This window comes from Octodon degus, unplaced genomic scaffold, assembly GCF_000260255.1.
Source record: "Octodon degus isolate 3935 unplaced genomic scaffold, OctDeg1.0 scaffold00032, whole genome shotgun sequence".
Lineage (NCBI taxonomy): Eukaryota > Metazoa > Chordata > Mammalia > Rodentia > Octodontidae > Octodon > Octodon degus.
The window spans coordinates 3,268,276-3,286,161 of record NW_004524608.1 but is presented as its reverse complement, the minus strand read 5'-3'; the positions used below and the strand labels follow the sequence as shown (position 1 = coordinate 3,286,161).

At 43.0% G+C, this 17,886-nt stretch overlaps 3 protein-coding genes across 4 annotated transcripts in view; 1 reads left to right on the top strand and 2 right to left on the bottom strand.

Annotated features, from left to right (window-relative positions):
- CUNH1orf189 (chromosome unknown C1orf189 homolog) overlaps nucleotides 1-1,658 on the bottom strand; it is a 7,447-nt gene extending 5,789 nt beyond the window's left edge. Inside the window, exons 1-2 of one of the 2 annotated variants that reach the window (XM_004629816.2) lie at nucleotides 1,580-1,658; nucleotides 1,123-1,163 (exon numbers count right to left, since the gene is read on the bottom strand). In XM_004629816.2, the coding sequence (XP_004629873.1) occupies nucleotides 1,123-1,163; nucleotides 1,580-1,612 (74 nt within the window). In that variant the 5' untranslated portion in view covers nucleotides 1,613-1,658. The remainder of the gene's footprint in view (nucleotides 1-1,122; nucleotides 1,164-1,579) is intronic. The other variant, XM_023713829.1, reaches the window with a different exon arrangement.
- A 696-nt stretch (nucleotides 1,659-2,354) lies between these two features.
- Nucleotides 2,355-10,829, bottom strand: CUNH1orf43 (chromosome unknown C1orf43 homolog). Its single transcript, XM_004629813.2, has 7 exons — nucleotides 10,546-10,829; nucleotides 10,060-10,161; nucleotides 6,980-7,097; nucleotides 6,475-6,528; nucleotides 5,602-5,768; nucleotides 5,460-5,518; nucleotides 2,355-3,420 (listed from the first exon to the last, which is right to left on the bottom strand). The coding sequence occupies exons 1-7, from the start codon at nucleotides 10,609-10,611 to the stop codon at nucleotides 3,225-3,227; spliced, it is 762 nt and encodes a 253-aa protein (XP_004629870.1). The 5' UTR covers nucleotides 10,612-10,829; the 3' UTR covers nucleotides 2,355-3,224.
- Nucleotides 10,830-11,079: 250 nt separating this feature from the next.
- Ubap2l (ubiquitin associated protein 2 like) overlaps nucleotides 11,080-17,886 on the top strand; it is a 54,712-nt gene continuing 47,905 nt past the window's right edge. Inside the window, 3 exon segments of the mRNA XM_012514416.2 lie at nucleotides 11,080-11,168; nucleotides 15,908-16,037; nucleotides 17,442-17,519. Coding sequence (XP_012369870.1) covers nucleotides 15,948-16,037; nucleotides 17,442-17,519 — 168 coding nt within the window. The 5' untranslated portion in view covers nucleotides 11,080-11,168; nucleotides 15,908-15,947.

The window sequence follows — 17,886 nt, the reverse complement described above, 5'->3', positions numbered from 1 at the left end:
TTTTTTTTTTTTTTTTTAAGGCAAAAGGCTAAATTGGGAGTGGTTGCACATGCTTGTAATCTTAAGAAATCGGGGAGACTGCAATAAAAAAAAGGGCTTGGAATGTTGCTCTGTGGTAGTTCCAACCACACCACAAAAAAGAAAAAACAAAAGCACGGGCTGATGGAGTATCTGCAGAATGCCTGCCCCCATGAGGCTTTTACTTAGTCCACAAATGTGGTCCCTGATGAACTTAATTCATTCTACAGTTCTGAAAAGGCTGGCCAAATTCATATTCAAGTTTTATTTTTTTGCAGTAGCAGGGATCAAACTTGGGACCTTCCCCATGAGCCACTGAGCTATCTCCCTGGCCCCTCACGTTCATGTTGACGTTCACATGGGAAAGATGGCCACTGCTGTGCTTGTTACCCAACGTGGAGCTGGGAAATCTAAAACAAAATTTTGCCAAATGCATGTTTGTAAACCAAACTTCACAAACAAGTGTTCAGGAATCAAGGCACCACTATATTAGTACTAAGCCAGGCAAGACACTCAAATTCTCTTAAAAGCAAAAAAGAAAAAAACAAAACCACAACCTCCCCAATCCCCCCCCCCAAAAAAAACCCTACCAAGCATAGCAGTAGATGTCTGTAACTGTGGTACTTAGGAGGCTGAGGCAGGAAGACTGCCACAAGTTATAGGCCAGCCTGGACTACACAGTAACCCTCTCTCAAAAATACAAAACAAAACCAAACCACCTTTCTCCTCCTAAGAATAAGAAGCAGATACAATAAATGTCTTTTATCTATTAGGCACAATGAGACTGCTCTTATCTGCTTTGGGAACAAGGCTGCTTCCCCATTTTCTTTTTGGTGGTACTGGGGATTGAACCAAAGACCTTTGCACTAAGTTACATCCCTAGCCACCACCTCCCTTTTATTTTTTGATGAGCTCTAAGTTGTCCAGGATAGGCTCAAACTCATGATCCTTCTACCTAACTCCCAGTGTCCTGGTGGGTGTCACCTCTCAGCCTTTTTCCCCCTTTTTGCATCCCCAAGAGAAAGCAGAGCTGGAAGGTGGTTTAGGAACATGAAGGTAGAAAGCTCAAGGTGAGAGATGCATAGGGTATAGGACAGAAATTACCTGTTAACCATCTTCTTAAGTCTCACGGCCCTTTGTAAACTCTGCAAGAAAAGGAATTCTGTTGACCTGCCTTGATCTTCAGAGCCTTGCTACCAGCACTGTAGCGAGGGAGTTTTTCCCAGTGGGAGTTTCTAGACCTCTTTTAAAAGAAAAAGTCCATATTATTTTCTCTTTTTTTTGGTGGAACTGGGGATTGGACTCAGGCCCTTGAGTCCAATCACTATTCTACTGAGCCATCTCCCTGGCCCGAAAAGTCCATTTTCTATGGGAGAAGGGAAGGTTTACTCTTTGAGAACGGATGAAAGCAAGCAAGCATGCAGGAGTTGGGGTGGGACACATATGCTAGATAAGACGCCTGCTCCTAAATTGTGCTGTTTTAACAAAAAAATACAACTTCATTTGGAAATCTCAAGGGAAACAAATTCTTTTCAGCCCGGTCCCTCCTAACTCTGCATACCTCTTCTACTTTCGTCATCCTTTCCACAGACATGTCTACAGCCTTGCTAGATAGTCAGAGCAGCCTGGGCAGGTTCTCCTGTTTACTTTAGTCACCAAGGTTTCAGTAGCCACAGCAACATTCAGGCCTCCAACAATGACCCCATGCCTAAGAGCTCATTGGTCACCTGGCCTGTTGCCCTGGAGACCCAGAGAATCTTGGTTCTGTGGGCTTCTACTAGTGACACAGGCAAATCTGTGAGCAAGGGCCTGTTTCAAGACTCCTTCAGTTAGGGTCCCAAAGTACCTGGGAGATTAACACAGTCCCACCAGTTCCCAGGAGGTAAAACCTCACCCCACACCAATGATGAACCTTTTGAGAGGTTTCAATGATACAAACAGCCTACTGTGGCAAGTATGCTGTAGGATTACTGTCACTGCTCTATACCTGCTATTAAGAAAGTACAGAAAATATACCGTACCATATGCCTATTTATTTTTGCAGATCCGGGGATTGAACTCAGGTACTTGTGCTTGCCAGGGAAGTGTTCATATGCCTATTTTACTAAAAGACAACTGTACATCAATGAGTCATATGCTTTATTTTTCGACAGTTCATTTTATTAAATAATTTCTAAGGTCAAACCAATTCATTGGCTAGTTAGGGGAAACCATGCCTTCACACTATCATGGCATAGATTATGCCAGGTATTATTTTGAGACAGGCTATCATTAAGGAGTGTAGGCTGGCCTTGAACTTGCAGTGATCCTCCTGCCTCAGTCTGCCAAGTGCTGGGATTATAGGCATGCTCCATCATGCCTGGTCTATGTTAGGTAAAAGAACATTCATATTCACAAAAAATTTTAATTGAAGTGGGAGGGCAGACCCTTGCTCATCAGGAAAATTGTGTTAAATGTTCCAACGTATCTATCTTGCTTTACAGTGGAGTACCATGATAAGTTGTTCCACATACTACCTTTTTTTTATTCTGGAACCGGGATGGAACTCTGGACCTTGGGCTTGCCAGGCAGTCACTTAAGCCACTGAGCTATCTCCCTGGCCCGCCCCCCCACTACTTTCTTACCACCTCTCCCCACCAGTTTGTCTGTTTTGAAGTCCCTGTATTTTTTCTGTGTGCAACTCAAACTGGTCTTGAGTTTGCTATATAGCTAAAGGTGTCCTTGAACTCAAAATTTTCCTGCTGCAGACTGATTGCTGGGATTGCAGGTGTGAGCCACTGTATCTGGTATCTTATCTGCTTTTACCATCAAGCAGTAACTCTGAAACACCCTAAACCCAAATAGTCCACATTCAACTGAGTATAACACTGTAGACACAAAAGATACCTCATCTCAATTCTCACCTTTGAGATAAAGCAGCCTGGAAAAGGTGGGTAAGTGCCGGCCAAAAATAAGAGAAACACCTTCAGGAAAATCTGACAAAAACCCAGTAAGAACGTCACGAATTAAAATCCAGAAAAAAAGTGCTACAGTGGGAAAGCAGTCTTAACTAATGGTCTGAAATGCCTTTCAGAAAAAGGCCAGGAATGACCCTTCCAGAACAGGGGCTTTGGCTGCCGAGCTGGATGGCCCAAATGCACCCTGCAAGCAGCCTGTCTTGCAAACGGCGACTGTCTGGCTCAATCTGCAGTGAGTCTTCTGCTTCATCACAGAGTACTTTCCAATGTGTTATAGTTGTCCTTAAAGCTCTTCAACTCCAGGAAGTGCTTGGCACGCTTGCTCTTCTGACTAGAGGGGAGGTATGTCACTTGGATGGTTGTAGGGGAGACTTCAGGAGACTGAGTTAGGTCTTTGGCTGCTGACTGATGTTGTCGCTGAGAGCTCCCAATTCGTGCTTTGATCCTAAATATAGACAAGGAAAGTTATGGATAGAATAAGGACTAGAAAATTAGAATTCCAGGCTTATCTTATTCCATAAATGCTGCCACAAATGGTCCTGTTTGATTTTATGAAAGTCCCATCCAACAGCACAAAAAAAGCAGGACAACTAATTTTCCACTGAGTTCTTGTCTCTGACACAAGCTTTCCTTCATTATACTATATTACACAAAACTTTGGGCCGGCAAGATAGCTCAATGGATTAAAGCACCTGCTTAGGCTAGCTTAGGCAAGCCCAGGGACTGTGGTTTGATCCCTGGCACCACAAACTGTGCCAGCCTTGCCTCTAGGACAGGTTAAGCAGGTCACACACACACACACACACACACACACACACACACACATAGGAACACTTCTAACTCTACCAATTCACCTAATATGTGTAAGTAGTAACTAATTGCTGAAGTAACTCTCAGTCCAAAGAGAGTCCCTTGAAAACGAAATACCAAAAAATAGCTTTAGGACACTACACTTGGTGGTTTACTAGTATGTAATTTACTAACATTCCCACTATCCCCTATACTGTGGCATCACCTGGTTTTGCAGGATAGACTTATGGAGTCACAAAGTATTAAGTGATAGACGGGGGACTCAAACCCAATTATGATGGATTTCTAAGCCTATACTCTAAACAACAACAACAACAACAACAACAACAACAAAAATCCATGAAAACCCCCAAAATTAAAGCCTATACTCTTTTCCTATCCCCACTGAAACAGCTGTGCATGGGAGAACATGTCTATAATCCCAGCACTTGGAAGGCTTTGGCAGGAGGATATCTGCAAGTCTGAGGTCAGTTGGGCTACACAGTGAGTTCAGGGGCAGCCTGAACACAGAGCAAGATCCTTCATTAATCGAATTGATTGATCAATCAATCAATAAAATGGTACTGGAAATTCACTTCAGGGTCTTATACATGCTACGCAAGTCCTCTGCCACTGAGCTAACTACCAACCCTTTTTATTTTTATTCAGAGAGGAGTCTCAGTAAGTTGCTAAGGTTTGTCTCAAAATGCAATCTTGCTTCAATCTACTGAGTGGCTGCAATTACAGGGGCCGCACCACTGCACCCAGAGAAAGATATCTATTTATTTAGGTTTTTTTTTTTTTTTTTCACAATTTACAGTTTTTTTATTCTTAAAGTATTTTAAATTTCTCGTTTTTATTTAGGTTTTTTGAGACAAAAGCTTGCTATGTAGTCCGGACTGGCGTTGAACTCACTGTGTAGCCCAGGCTTGCCTAAAACTTGTAATCCTCCTGCCTCAGCCTCCTGGCCTGATCCAGAGAAAGTTATTTTTCAAAAGTATAATAAAATTCACGCTATAGTATTTATCATTTTAGCCATTTATCAATATATACATCAAAGCTGGGTGTGGTGACACACACCTGTAATCCCAGCACTCAGAGGCTCAGGCAAGGGGATTAACATGAGTTGAAAGCCAGCCTGAGATACACAGTGAGTTCAAGGCCAGCCTGAAGTCACAGAAGACCCTGTCTCAAAAATAAAAAAAAAGTATACAGTAGTAGTGTTAGTCACTCTGCTTGCAAGCAACCTTCACAATGGGATTACAGGCATGGGCCACCATACTCGACTTCATTAAGACCTTTTGTCTTTGTTTATTAGCAGTGACAAAGATAGGAAAGACATAACCCTTGTCACCTGTGACAAAGCCATACTGAACATGGCAGAAAGCAGATACATTCTTTTCTTGGAAAGTAACTAATTTCTATTTATTTTTTTAGAGACAGGGTTTTGCTACGCAGTTAAGGGTTAGACCTATGATCCTCCTGCCTCAGCCTCCTGGAGTTCTAGGATCACAAGTGTGTGCCACCATATAACTGGCACATGTGATAACAGGGGACGGAGACAGTGCTAATAGCGCTCTTACAACATTCTGAATTTTGTTCACACTGCTTTAGGAAGGTCATTTCCCTGTGGGACAGTGCAGTACTTCTAAATCTTCTAACCAGCCTCTCTCATACGTTCCCCTTCAAACTCACACGGTGGCCAGCTCACTTAGGGCCTCCTGATAGCGCAGGTACTCACTCTGGCCAAAGACCTTAGGAAAGAGAAAGGAAGAGTAAAAATCATTGCCTGGAACACCCCTTCAATCCTGAAGGAAAAACTGGCCATCCAGCTTACCCCTGTCCCATAGCGGGCTGTCTCATAGCCATCCAGCAGAGTATCAATGAGGGCCTTGCGAACACCCTTAAAAGGAGTGCTGGTATTTCGCAGATCTAGCAAGTAGGAGCGGAAATTCTTGCCCATTAAAGAACGAGGATGTCGGCCTTCAGCCTGAAATGGGATCTCTAAGGAGATAATAGCACAGTGATACCTCTTTTCACAGTTTTTAGTCTTTCTCATTAATTTTCCTGCTTAGACATAGATCTAACGAAACCAGCTGGATATAAATTATTATAGAACTTAGAAGACTACAGCTATACAGACATGCCTGAGTGGTCACACAAATGCAAGTTATGCCAGTGGCACAAGACACCATTACCATCCTTATTATCCTTGTTACTCATCCCATCTTTTAAGACAGAAATTATACTTTGGTAGAGACAAAGCATACTTGACAAGTGGTCACAGAAAAGGGAAAAAAACCCACAAAAACTATTTTGAGTTTAATGAAAAAGCAAAAGTTAAGTTCTTTTGTGCAAAGACAGTAAATTACTGTTATGTAATTCATGGAACTAAAGGTCTCAAGAAAAGAGCCTTAAAAATCAGAAACAAGGCCAGGGATATAGCACAGTGACACAACAAGCAAGCGTAAGGTTCTAAGTTCAATTCCCTGTACAAAAAAAAAAAAAAAAAAAAAAAAAAAAAACAGAAACAAAACCTCTGACTCTTTGGAAATAATCTGTCTCAATCATCCCCTTAGGCAAAAGAGAAACACAGTACTCTCAAAAATTCCAGCTTGCAGGGATGAATACCCTAACATACTAAGTGAGGTCATTACTGTTGCGGAGCTGATTTAGGATCCCAGGATGCACCCCATCAGCTGGCTCTTACCAGAGGCACGGATGGCATCCAGAGCTTTCATCCTGTACAGATAGTTGTAGCAACCTGTTGAGGAAAAGATTAGACATAACTTTCCAAATATTCCCCAAACTAATATGCTACCTCCTCGTACCTAGCATATATTCAGAAACTAAGGGGCTGGCCAAAGAGCTCAGTGGATTAAAGCACCTGCAAGCATGCGCAGGGGCCAGGGGTTTGATTCCCCGGCCTGCTGTGCTGGCCCTGTCCCTGGGGCATGCTGAGACACAACTGAGACTGGGTGTGGTGGCATATGCCTGTAATCCCAGCTCTTGGGAGGCTGTAAGCAGGCGGATCACTCAGAGTCCTAGGGAGACCCTGAACACCCTGTAGACCCTTCCCTAAAATAGAATAAAATAATAATAAAGAAACTAAGGAATAACAGATCTGTAAACAACTACTAACAGTTGTGAAAGTGAAGAAATGCTCCACTTGCAGGACTCCTCGTAGAGGACTCCTCTAAGAGCTTGGCACATACTTTGATTTCCCTGGGTTTCCAGCTGTAGCAGTCTAGCATCATCATCTGCAAGGAGCTGCGGTTCGTACTTGATATCTTGAACCCTGGACAGTCGAATATCAATTTCCTCTTTCAAGTCCTGTGCACGTAGAGAAATGAATATACATCATTTATCTTATACCCTGCATCCCATCAATGTGGAAATACGGCAGAACAAATCAACAACTAAGACAAAGCTGAGAAAGTCCTTATGTAGCCAATGAAGTTACTTGGTTAAGATGCAGGAGATTAGCAAGAATAGGGTCTGGATTTTTTTGGGGGGAGAAGTTGGATTCTTAATAACCCTGACAAGATGTACATCTCTAAGGAAGATTTATTTTTTGGGGTGGTGGTCCTGAAAATTGAACTCAAGGCCTTTATGCTGAGCTACATCTGAAGCCCTCTCCTTTTTTGAGACAGGATCTCACTATTGCTTAGGCTAGGCTCAAATTGGGTGTGTAACACCATGCCAGTTGTAAATCAGTATTTTCTGGTGGCCTGCCCCTTAGCTCAGTTCTTTAAGTGCCTGCTTCAACAAGGCAGTCAGGCTCAGGTTGCTGTGGTTCAATCCCCAGATCAAGCCAGCCAAACCTGCCCTGAAGGCATTCTGAGCCAGCAAAAAAAAACAAACAAACAAAAAAAAAAAAAACAGTATTTTCTTCACACCAAAATATACCTTTACACACTCTTGGGAGCTGGCCAGATAGCTCAGCCGATTAAAGTGCCTGCTTAGGCAGATGCAGGGGTTGGGGGTCTGATCCCAGGCCTGCTGTGCTGGCCCCGCCCCTGGAGCACACCGAGACTGCAACTGAGACTGGGCGTGGTGGCAATCCAGACAGGCGTGGTAGTGCACACCTGTAATCCCAGCTCTCGGGAGGCTGCAAAACAGGAAGAATCACTACAAGTAGATCTGTGTGGTGAGACCCAGTACTAAAGACTTAAAAAAAAAAAAACCCTTTACACTCTTACCCAGTCAACCTTCTTCCTTTGATCCCCAGGTAAGATATAATTTCGTGTTAGAATTGCATGTAAGTGGAACAATTCACATAGCATACATGCTCTTGTGAATGACTGTCTATAGACTTTTTCACTTGGCCTCTTTTTTAAGATTCATATATTTTTTAAAATTCTAAGAAATCTTTTATTTATCATCTGGTAGAAGGTCTCGCTACGCAGCATGGACTCACTGGGATCCTCCCATCTCAGCCTCCCCAGTGCTGAGATTACAGGCATGTGCCACCATGCCTGGCTTTGGTGGCCAGCATAGCACACCTAGGGTTCTGGGGCCAGCATGGCATGCAATACCAGGGACTAAACCTGGATCCTTGCATTTGCCAAGCAGGCACTTAGACTGCTGAGCTATCTCTCTAGCCCTAAGATTCATATGTTTTTGCGAATTCTTCATCCAAAATTTTTTGCAGACTTTGATTTCTCATGTTGTTTACTTGTACTTTTATCATACTCCAGAATATGGGTATGTCACTACATTTCCATTTTAAAGTAGACTTTTGGATTAACAGTTTAAGAAAACATTATAATCAATGTCACTACATTCTTATACATGTATCATATTACACATGGGTAACAACCACATTTTTCTTTGTGGTGCTGGGGATTGAAATGTATGTAAGGCCTTAGAAATGCTAGGCAAGGTTGGACATGGTGGCACATGCCTGTAACCCTAACACTCAGGAGGCTGAAGCAGGAGGACTGCTGCAAGTTTGAGGCCAGTGTGAGCTGCATAGTGAAACCCTGTCTCTAGAAACAAACAAAAATCCAGGCAAATGCTCTATGACTGAGCTACACTTCCAGCTCAATTGCCTGCACTCTTCTTAAAATAATCTCACTTCCTAGTATTCAGTATAGTGAGCCTTGAACTCACTATATAGTCCAAGCTGGCCTCAAGCTCAGGACAACACTCCTGCTGAGGCCTTCTGAATTCAGGATTACAGGCATGTGTCACTATGCCGGCATGTCTGCATTCTTGAAGCTTACAGTCTATGGGAAGAGAAAAACTTTTTTTTTTTTTTTTTCCTGCAGAACCGGGGATTGAACTCAGGCCCCTGCGCTTGTTAAGCCATCTCCTCGGCCCCGAAAAACACATTTTAAGCAGTCAATTAAACCTAAGAAGAAAAACCATGGCAAGTGTTGTGGAAAAATCAGAGCTCTAGGATAAAAGAGACCTACTTTGAAATAGCATTCTTTTGAGGAAGTACCACTTAAGCAAAGTCTAAAGAATGAATGAGCTAGCCACATGAAGATCACACCTAGGCACAGTAACCTACAAAGGTGCAAAATCCAACCAGTGGTGCTGATTTGCAATTTATGGGTGAGAGCCAAACAAAAGAAAGCTGGCAAAGGCTGCAGGGGCCTTTAACTGAGAAGTCAAGACTGAAAAACAAAGAAGTAGGAATGGGTGGCAGGAGAAACCCAAGTGGAAATGTCAGGCAGTTAGATGTTTAAGTAAACAATGCAGGAAAAAGTGTTGCAATAAAATTTCAGCTGCAAGCATTGAAACCCAAGGAAAGGAAGGTAATCTGAAAAGTGTAATAAAAAAAAGAAATTATTAGTTTAAGAAACCATTAGTTTAGTTTTTTAAAATTCACTTTTTGTAGGTCCTCCAGTAAACTGCTTCCTTTTCTAAGGCTTATAATATGAATAGCGGAACTACACAGTTAACAGAGCCCTTAAATGAGTCTAAATTCTTCAAACACAACCCTTCCCTGCTGCTCATGGGCTGTGGCCACCCCCATCCTAAAACAAAGGAAAAAAAACACTGAATAAATTAAGATGGCTTGCGAAATATTTTACAGAATTGGTATCCTCAATCCAAGTCGTTTAATCAACAGATGAAATATTAAGATCTGGGTTAAGCTACATCCCATGCCACAGCACGTAAGTTGAAGGGCTGACAGTTAATGCTTAATTTACTAAGGAAAGCCCGAGGATAACTAGATACATAAACACCTGAGTTAAGTCATCCCTACAAGGCAAAGGAAATCTCACAAGTTGTACCTAAAAGATCCGGAGAACCAGATTTGTCTCATACACTGAAGACCTACCTTGGGGGCATTGTGTCCCACAGGTACATGAGGTCCCCTTCTAGATTTCATTGCAAAGCGCATTATTTGCCTCTTCACGAAAATAAACAGCAGTACAAATACCTGTCCGAAGAGATATAAAAACTTTTAATTTTAAAAGTTTTATAGAACACGACGACTTCTTTTAAAGTTCCCAGACCCAGGCTTGGAAGGATATAGGCTCGGGGTAAAACTTGGGGCCGTCAAAGATGGGGCTGGATCTCGGGACGCTAGGAGCGAGCTCGAGTAGGTTCTGTGCCCCAGGGTTTAGAGGGAGGGTTCTCGGCAGGGGCGGGGCGGGGCGGCTTAGGTTTGTGACTGCGCTCCCAGGTGTTCCTGGGATAGGCGTCAAAAGCCCAGAAAAAGCGCAGGTGAGTGGGTGGAGAAAGACGGTTGGCAACGGCTCCAGAGGAGAGTCTCGACTGGGTCGGACGCAACAGCACGAACGGGGTTGGGGTATCTTCTCACCAGGCTCCCGTAGGCCATCACCAGCACGACATTCACACCCGACAGCCAGTTACTGCTAGACGCCATGATCTCCCTCTCCGAGCAGAATTGTTCGGGTTTCCCGCTGCTCTGCCTCGTCAGCCCAGGCGCCGCCGAATGAACGGCGCCTGGGCTCGCCAGAGCTCTCCGGCCATTTCCTTACGGGGAAGACCGAGTCAGATTCGGCCTGAAAACATGGCGGATGGGGGCGCTAGTGAAGAACTACGCCTTCCCGCTTCCACCGACACGTGACTCAAGCGGGCAAGGGCACCTGGGAACAGCAAGCGCTGAAACGCGGAACTACGCCTGTAACAGGAAGCGGAGGCCGTATGTGCGTCACGCCGTGAAGGCGGGGACGCCCTGGAGGGGGCGGGGCGCACGCGCCAAGTCAGAGCACGGTGTTTCGTGGCGTCCCGGACGCGCGCACGCTTACGTGCGCGTCCCTTTTTGCGTCACGTGCTGGGGGACGCAGGAAGGCAAGTGGGAGGGGGAAGGCGCGAGAGCGAGCGCGAGAGGGAAAAGGAGGGAGGGGGTGGGGAGGAGGGAATCTTATATCACGTGACAGGGGCGGCGCGGCCCGGGGTGTCAGTGTGGAGGAGACTGAGGTAAAGTTGGGAGCGCAGCGGCGTTGGCGGCGGCGGCGGCAGCGGCAGCGCGGCGGGGCCGGGTATTGTCCGCGGCCCCTTTAAATCCGTGATCCTCCCTTTGCCCTCCCTCCTTTCTCCCCTACCCTCGCTGTACACCTTCCTTCGCTTGCCCCCCGCGTTGTGTCCGCCACTGTACACCCTCTTCTAGTGCGAGTCCTGCCCCCCCACCCAGTCGGCGGCTGGAGGTTTTGTTTATGGTTGGGTTCGCGGCCTAGTGGGCCGCGCCAGAGCCCGGGCCTCGATTTGGGAGCGTGGCCGGGGCGGGGCTTGGGGCAGCCGGAGGGGGGGGGCATGCGGCTGCAACCCGAAGGGGGAGAGGAGAACGAGAAAGAGCGCGGGCGAGCGCGGCCTGGGCCCTGCCAGAGGTAGGGCGCTCTCGGCCGTGGCCGGTGCCCGCGGAGAAGAGGGCCTCCTCCCTGCCCAGCCCTCTGCGGGCCTCCTCGGATCCGGATCCGGCCTGGTTTGGGGGTGGCTAGGGGGTGGCGATGGGGTGGAGCTGCCCAAACTCCCCCATGTGGCCCTCAGTTTGAGTGCGGAGGATTAATTTGTTCCGGGTGGGAGGTAGGGAGGCGATTGGCCCCGTGGGCTCCTGATGTGGCGCGGGGGGGGGCTCCCCTCCTCCACGCGTGGGCTTGCGTCCCCTCGCTTGGTTTCCAGCCTCTTTGTCAGCTCTTATCTTTCTTGCCGACCCAGCTCACGGAATACCTTTTCGTTGCTGTCTTTAGTTTCCTGTTGTCTATATGGTAGTTTTGGGTACCTCAAGCAATTGTTATTTGGGAAGTTGGACGTGGAGGGCCCCAAGGGTTGTATTACCCCTAAGGGACGTCACTAAATCACTGAGGTGTTTGTTCACTCTTCTCATAATGGGACAGAAATTCCATATTTCTTCAAACCCTTCACCTTGTGGACAGACCCCCTACATGGCTTTGCAAACTGGTGTCATAAACATCAGACTGCTCCTTTTCCACGATTCTTGAAACGTAGCCACTTCTGGTCTAAGATGTTATGGAAAGAAAAACATCACACAGTAACAGGCATTTTTCTTGTTAACGTTTTTGATTTTTGACTCACCGTGATTACTAAATGGAGAAATCCTTTTTTGTGTGTCTCCTCTTCCATCTTCCACCCTCTATGTCCTGCTTGGGGTTGTCTGATGTGATTTACTGGAAGATGATGGGTATCTATCACAACCAGTATTATTAGATAATTAAAACATTTTTGTTATGTATCAGTTGAGATCCTACACCATTGTCCTTAAAGATTGGACTGTTTCTGTTGTGAATGGGAAGTGTTGCCGGCTTGTAAACTAGTGATGAAAGGCCTAAAAATGTACTGTTGTTTTTTATTTTTAATGCCCCTCCTTGCTAAATGTGACCTAACTGGAAAGTACCCATAGGTTCAAGGTGGTGGGGAGAGGGACACTGAGGTCATTTCAACAAAGCATGTAGGGTAATAGTTGCTCTGTTAGAGGTAGGAATCCTTACTTATACCAATCCAGCTTCAGTTTCTGAATTGTGTCTCAAATTAGATTGTAAGCTCCCTGAGGGCAGTTATCCAATCCTTAATGCTTTTGTATTTTCTGAAGTATTGGACACATAGTAGATATTCAATAAATACATGTTGTTTATTTTTTTTAGTAAAATTTCTCTGGCTATTTTTTTTTTTAAGTAGCTGGTTTTCAAAATATAATCAAGGGCACTCCTGTGTTGATTTTTGTATTTATTCTTGCACTATTCCCTTGGTCTCCAGTACTTCTCACCCTGCTTCTGTTAAATATTTTAATTTTATAAGAAAGTAACAAGATTCTTCTCCCCCACTGTAATAACTGAAAATTTGTCCTTGCTTGTTACCAAAAAAGCTATTCTTTGCCCTTCAGCGATCCATCCCTAATCACTTAGTTTTGACCTGTTGCTCAGTGTTACAACCTAGGTGGTAAAAATTTTAAGTCACACCTTTGAAAGCACTTGTAAGAGGGTATTGGGAGTTAGTAGCAAGAATAATTAGGTTTTCCTTTACTTGTCTTTCAGGATGACTTTCTAATATATTTGTCTGATATATGTGCAGAGGGCTATCATCTGGTTCTGCAGTTGATATTTGCAAAATACTTTTTGTAAATTGACTTTACAAATGGAGTAAAAAGCAGCCAGAATTTGTGAAGTTGCAGAGATGGGTTAGAAATGATTACTTTGTATTAAAAATGTCACCTTTTGAGTCAATTTTAAAATAGCTTTCTAATCTTGGCTTTATTTTTCCTCTTGATTTGGATTCAGGGGCCCCATGGTTAAACAATGCAGTACTTTTGTCTTTTCTTTGTCTTTGAGAGGGTTTCACTATGCAGTTCAGGCTGGCCTCGAACTAGCAGTGATCTTCCTCCCTCAGCTCCCAAGTGCTGGGATTATAGGCGCCTGTTACCATACCACCACACCCGGCCTCTAGTAGTTACTTTTTTGTAAAATGTTAAAACTCTACTGTAATGGCAGCCTGGGAAAATGAACTACTGTGTAGCAAATGTTCTTATGGTAGCTTGAAATATTTGAAGACTTGTGTGTGTATATGCGGGGGAGAGGTAATGGTTAAAAATTAGCACTGAAGTTGTTTTAAAATTTTTTCTTGGTGATAGGGAATGTAGAATTTTTAATTCTTAATGAGCACATCAAAAAACAGACTTGTGTAACCTGTTGACACAGCTTGGTGAATTTATCCACAGGGATGTCCACTTTTCAAATATCAAAGAAACAGGTGAAATTCATTTTCCTAATAGTTAATTCTTGCATGTATCTGAAGCCTTTCAACCTTAAAATCCTGTTTTTTTGTTTTTTTGTTTTGTAACCTAGAAGTATTGTATATAACCTTTCATTAATGAAAAAAGTTAAATATAGAGCACAAAAGCATGATTTTTTTTTTTCAACCAGGAATCGAACTCACAACCTTACACTTGTCTGGCAGGCACTGTGCCTCTGATCTGTATTCTCAGCCTGTATTTAACTTCTTTGGAAAGAAAGGAAACAATGCAAAATAATTTTTTTTTAAGACTGGGTCTCTTTGCAGTTCAGGCTGGCCTTAAAACTCTCTGTGTAAACCAGGTTGGCCTCAAACCTGTGGTGATCCTGCTTTCTTGGCCTCTCAACTTCTGGAATTACAGGCATACACCTCCATGCCAGGCCAATACTTGTTATTTTGAACACTCTGTCATGAATGATTTCTTTGTTTACTAAATGTGGCAGCTGAGATTGTATTATAAGACAAAAGTATGAAAGAAGAGACCATGAATTCAGTACAATTCTTGCTCAGTAGAAATGGTAAAGCCGGGCATGTTGGTACACGCCTGTAATTCCAGCACTCGTGAGGCTGAGGCAGGAGAATCCTTGTGAGTTCAAAATCAGCCTGGGCTGCAAAGTGAGCTGAAGGCCAGCCTAAACTGCATAGTGGGACCCTGAAAACAGACCAAAACAAAAAACAAAACTTAAACACATTTTTTAGAAAGCCCTGTATGTTGTCTCTTCAAAGACTCACGTCATCTTGGATGGCATTAATGTCTCAGATTTAAAGTACTTTTCTAGAAACCTTTCCCAATAAAATTTTGTGATAGATGCATTTGGTTTGAGACAAAGTTGGGATTCTCCATATATTAAGGTGAGTGATGGAGATAATTGCATTTCTGGTTATTTGAAAGTGTGAATGAGACCACTAGGAACAGCTATAAAAGCATCACATGGAATTACTCTTAAAGAATTGAGTTTCTGGACAGTCACTTGGGCTATATGCAATGTAGAAGGCTATAATTTAAGATAACCTGTAGCATACAAAGATGAACCTTGAGTGGGAAAAGAGGCTAGACTTGGTCTTGTCCTTTCATAAGTGGTGGAGGTCATGTGCAACTTTTTATAAAATAGTTGTAAGGCAGATAAAGATATTTTCTTAGGTTGATTTAATATTATGTTGTGGTGTGTGTGTGTGTGTGTGTGTGTGTGTGTGTGTGTGATGCTGGGCATCAAAATCTTGCTAGGTAAGCATTCTACCACGAGCACATTCCTAACCTCCACTGTATCTTAAATTGTTATTTCTTTGGAGTATAGATTAATCCCCTTCCCGGAAGGCTTTTGTTTCCAGGCTTTGTTGATTATCTTTCCTTTTGTCAAAGGTACTTGAGATACTTGCAGCTATATAGAAGGCTTTCGGTTATTAACATTGTTTTGCTTATTATCAAGATAGCTAAGTATTATAAAATCTGTTTAAAAGGGACTAGTAACCAATCTATGCTTCTTTGACTTTTTACAAAAGGCCATCATTTATATATGCTTCATACATTTTTATGTTTCGTAATGCTGGGGATCTAGTCCAGGGCTTTTTTTTTTTTTTTTTGCAGTGCCAGGGATTGAACTCAGGACCTTGTGCTTGCCAGGCAAGAACTTATTCTACTGAGCTATCTCCCTGGCCCTAGTCCAGGGCTTTGTGTATGCAAAGATGAGTGTTGCCACTGAGCTGCATCCCAGCATTGTGCATTTCTTGTACAAAAAAATGGATTATCAGCCATAGTTCCTTATGGAATTTATCAAAAGACATATCTTAAGAATAGGTGAATCTTCTTGGTGTGTTCCTTTGAAGAAATGAAGTGTTGGTAAATGCAAATGAAAGAAAAGTTAAAAACATTTCACCCACATTTAACACCTAAATTTTTTTTTCTCTTAAATTTTCAGTATTCTACCTTGTAAATACTGTTATTTGTATATACTGTAAATGATGACATCGGTGGGCACTAACCGAGCCCGGGGAAACTGGGAACAACCTCAAAACCAAAATCAGACACAGCACAAGCAGCGACCACAGGTAAAGAATCCAAAGGGTATGGATCTCTGGGTAGTTTTACTGGTTTATTGTGGTCTCCATGCAGTATATATCATTCTGTACTTTGGGTCATTGATTTAGGTTTCTTATTCTTGTTAGTAAGTAGTTCATGGCTCTTTTTACTTATGGCCTGATACATGTCAGTGTCATGCTGTGATACAGCATGCTTACTTTTTTTGTTTAAAACCATATTATGAGATTTAGTGCTGCATTTTTCATCCAGTGCTTTATGTCTGTAACAAAACATTTTCCTTTTGTCATCTGAGCTGTTATTTCTTAGGCCTTTCTTATTTTTTAGCTCTCCTACCTTGATATTTCACTAGGCAACCTTTGTCCTTGACACCTCTTCCAAATTCTGGTGGGGGTGCTCCTATTTTCCTTTCAGCTTTCATTGAGGCCTTAACTGAATTTTTTTATGTGAGAAACTGGCATCTTCATTGTATTTCTTCTGAATTAACAAATGAGGTACTCTAGAGCATTGCTCAGTTTGAGAGCTTAAGAAGTAAATTAACGTCTTGAGTATTAAGTTTGATTCAGATACAGTTTTCTATGACTTATGTTGGTTGGTACCTCGTGTGGAAGAATTACTTACATTTAACCATGGTCAGAGATGTTGAATATGCAAGACTAGGATTTTTCCCTTAGCCATTTTTCTTTCACCTGTATTTCTAAGTGAATTTCTAGTAGAACTTTAGTGTTTAATCTCATTTGGGACAATAAAATTCTTGGTATTTTAACATCTGCTCAGAAAGAAAATATTCTAAGTCTATCTTGGGCTAAATCTTATGATACTTAAAATAAGAGGTTAGCATTGGTTATTGAAGAAATAGGAACCAGGTTTACACATGACTTTGCAAACACATTAATGTCAAGAAAAGGGCAGATGTTTCAAAGTGGTACTGTAGTTTCAAGATAAAAGCCCCTTCAGGCTATGACAAGTGATGAAAAAGCTCCTTGCTTTTTTGGAGATTGTATAGTGAAATACTTAATAGCTGTATTCTCTTTTTGTCATTTTACTGATCTATGCATCTTAAAAAGTACTTAATTCTTATCTTTTTTGTTGTTATTTTGCATTACTGAGGATTGACTCCAGGTTCTTGCACATGCCAGGAAAGCACTGTGTTTTTGAACTACATTCCCAGTCTTTTTATTTTGTTTTGAGACGGGGTCTTGATAAGTTGTCCAGGTTAGCTTTATACTTTAAATCCTCCTGTCTTACCCCTCTGAGTATGACAGGTGTATGCCCCCATGCTCTATTCTGCTTGGTCATTTGTACCAAGGAGAAAGAAACAAGAGTGGTGAGGAAGGTAGGAATTGACTATTCACATTCCTTTGACTTTTTAAAACTGTTGCTTCTTGATTATGCTGTCTTGATCTGATTTCTAGGCCACTGCGGAACAGATTCGACTTGCACAGATGATTTCGGACCACAATGATGCTGACTTTGAAGAGAAAGTAAAACAAGTGAGTATACTACTAATTTGTTGTAAGCTAAGGAAGAGATAACCAGTAATAAGTTTTTTTTCTTCTTATTGAATGACTCCACCCCCCCACCCCCCGGAACCGGGGATTGAACTCAGGCCCTTGTGCTTGCAAGGGACGTGCTTATTCTGCTGAGCCATCTCCCCAGCCCCAGGGACTATTTTCTGTATGTATGTGTGGGGATGGTATGCTGGAGCTCAGACCTAGGTCTAATCTACTATATTTAGCTGGTGTCACAACCTGGCGTGGTATTAGATTTGTGTAACCCCAGCACTCGGGAGTCTGAGGCAGGAGGGTTGTTCTGAGTTCAAGACCAGCCTGTACTACAAAGTGAGCTCAAGGCCAGCCT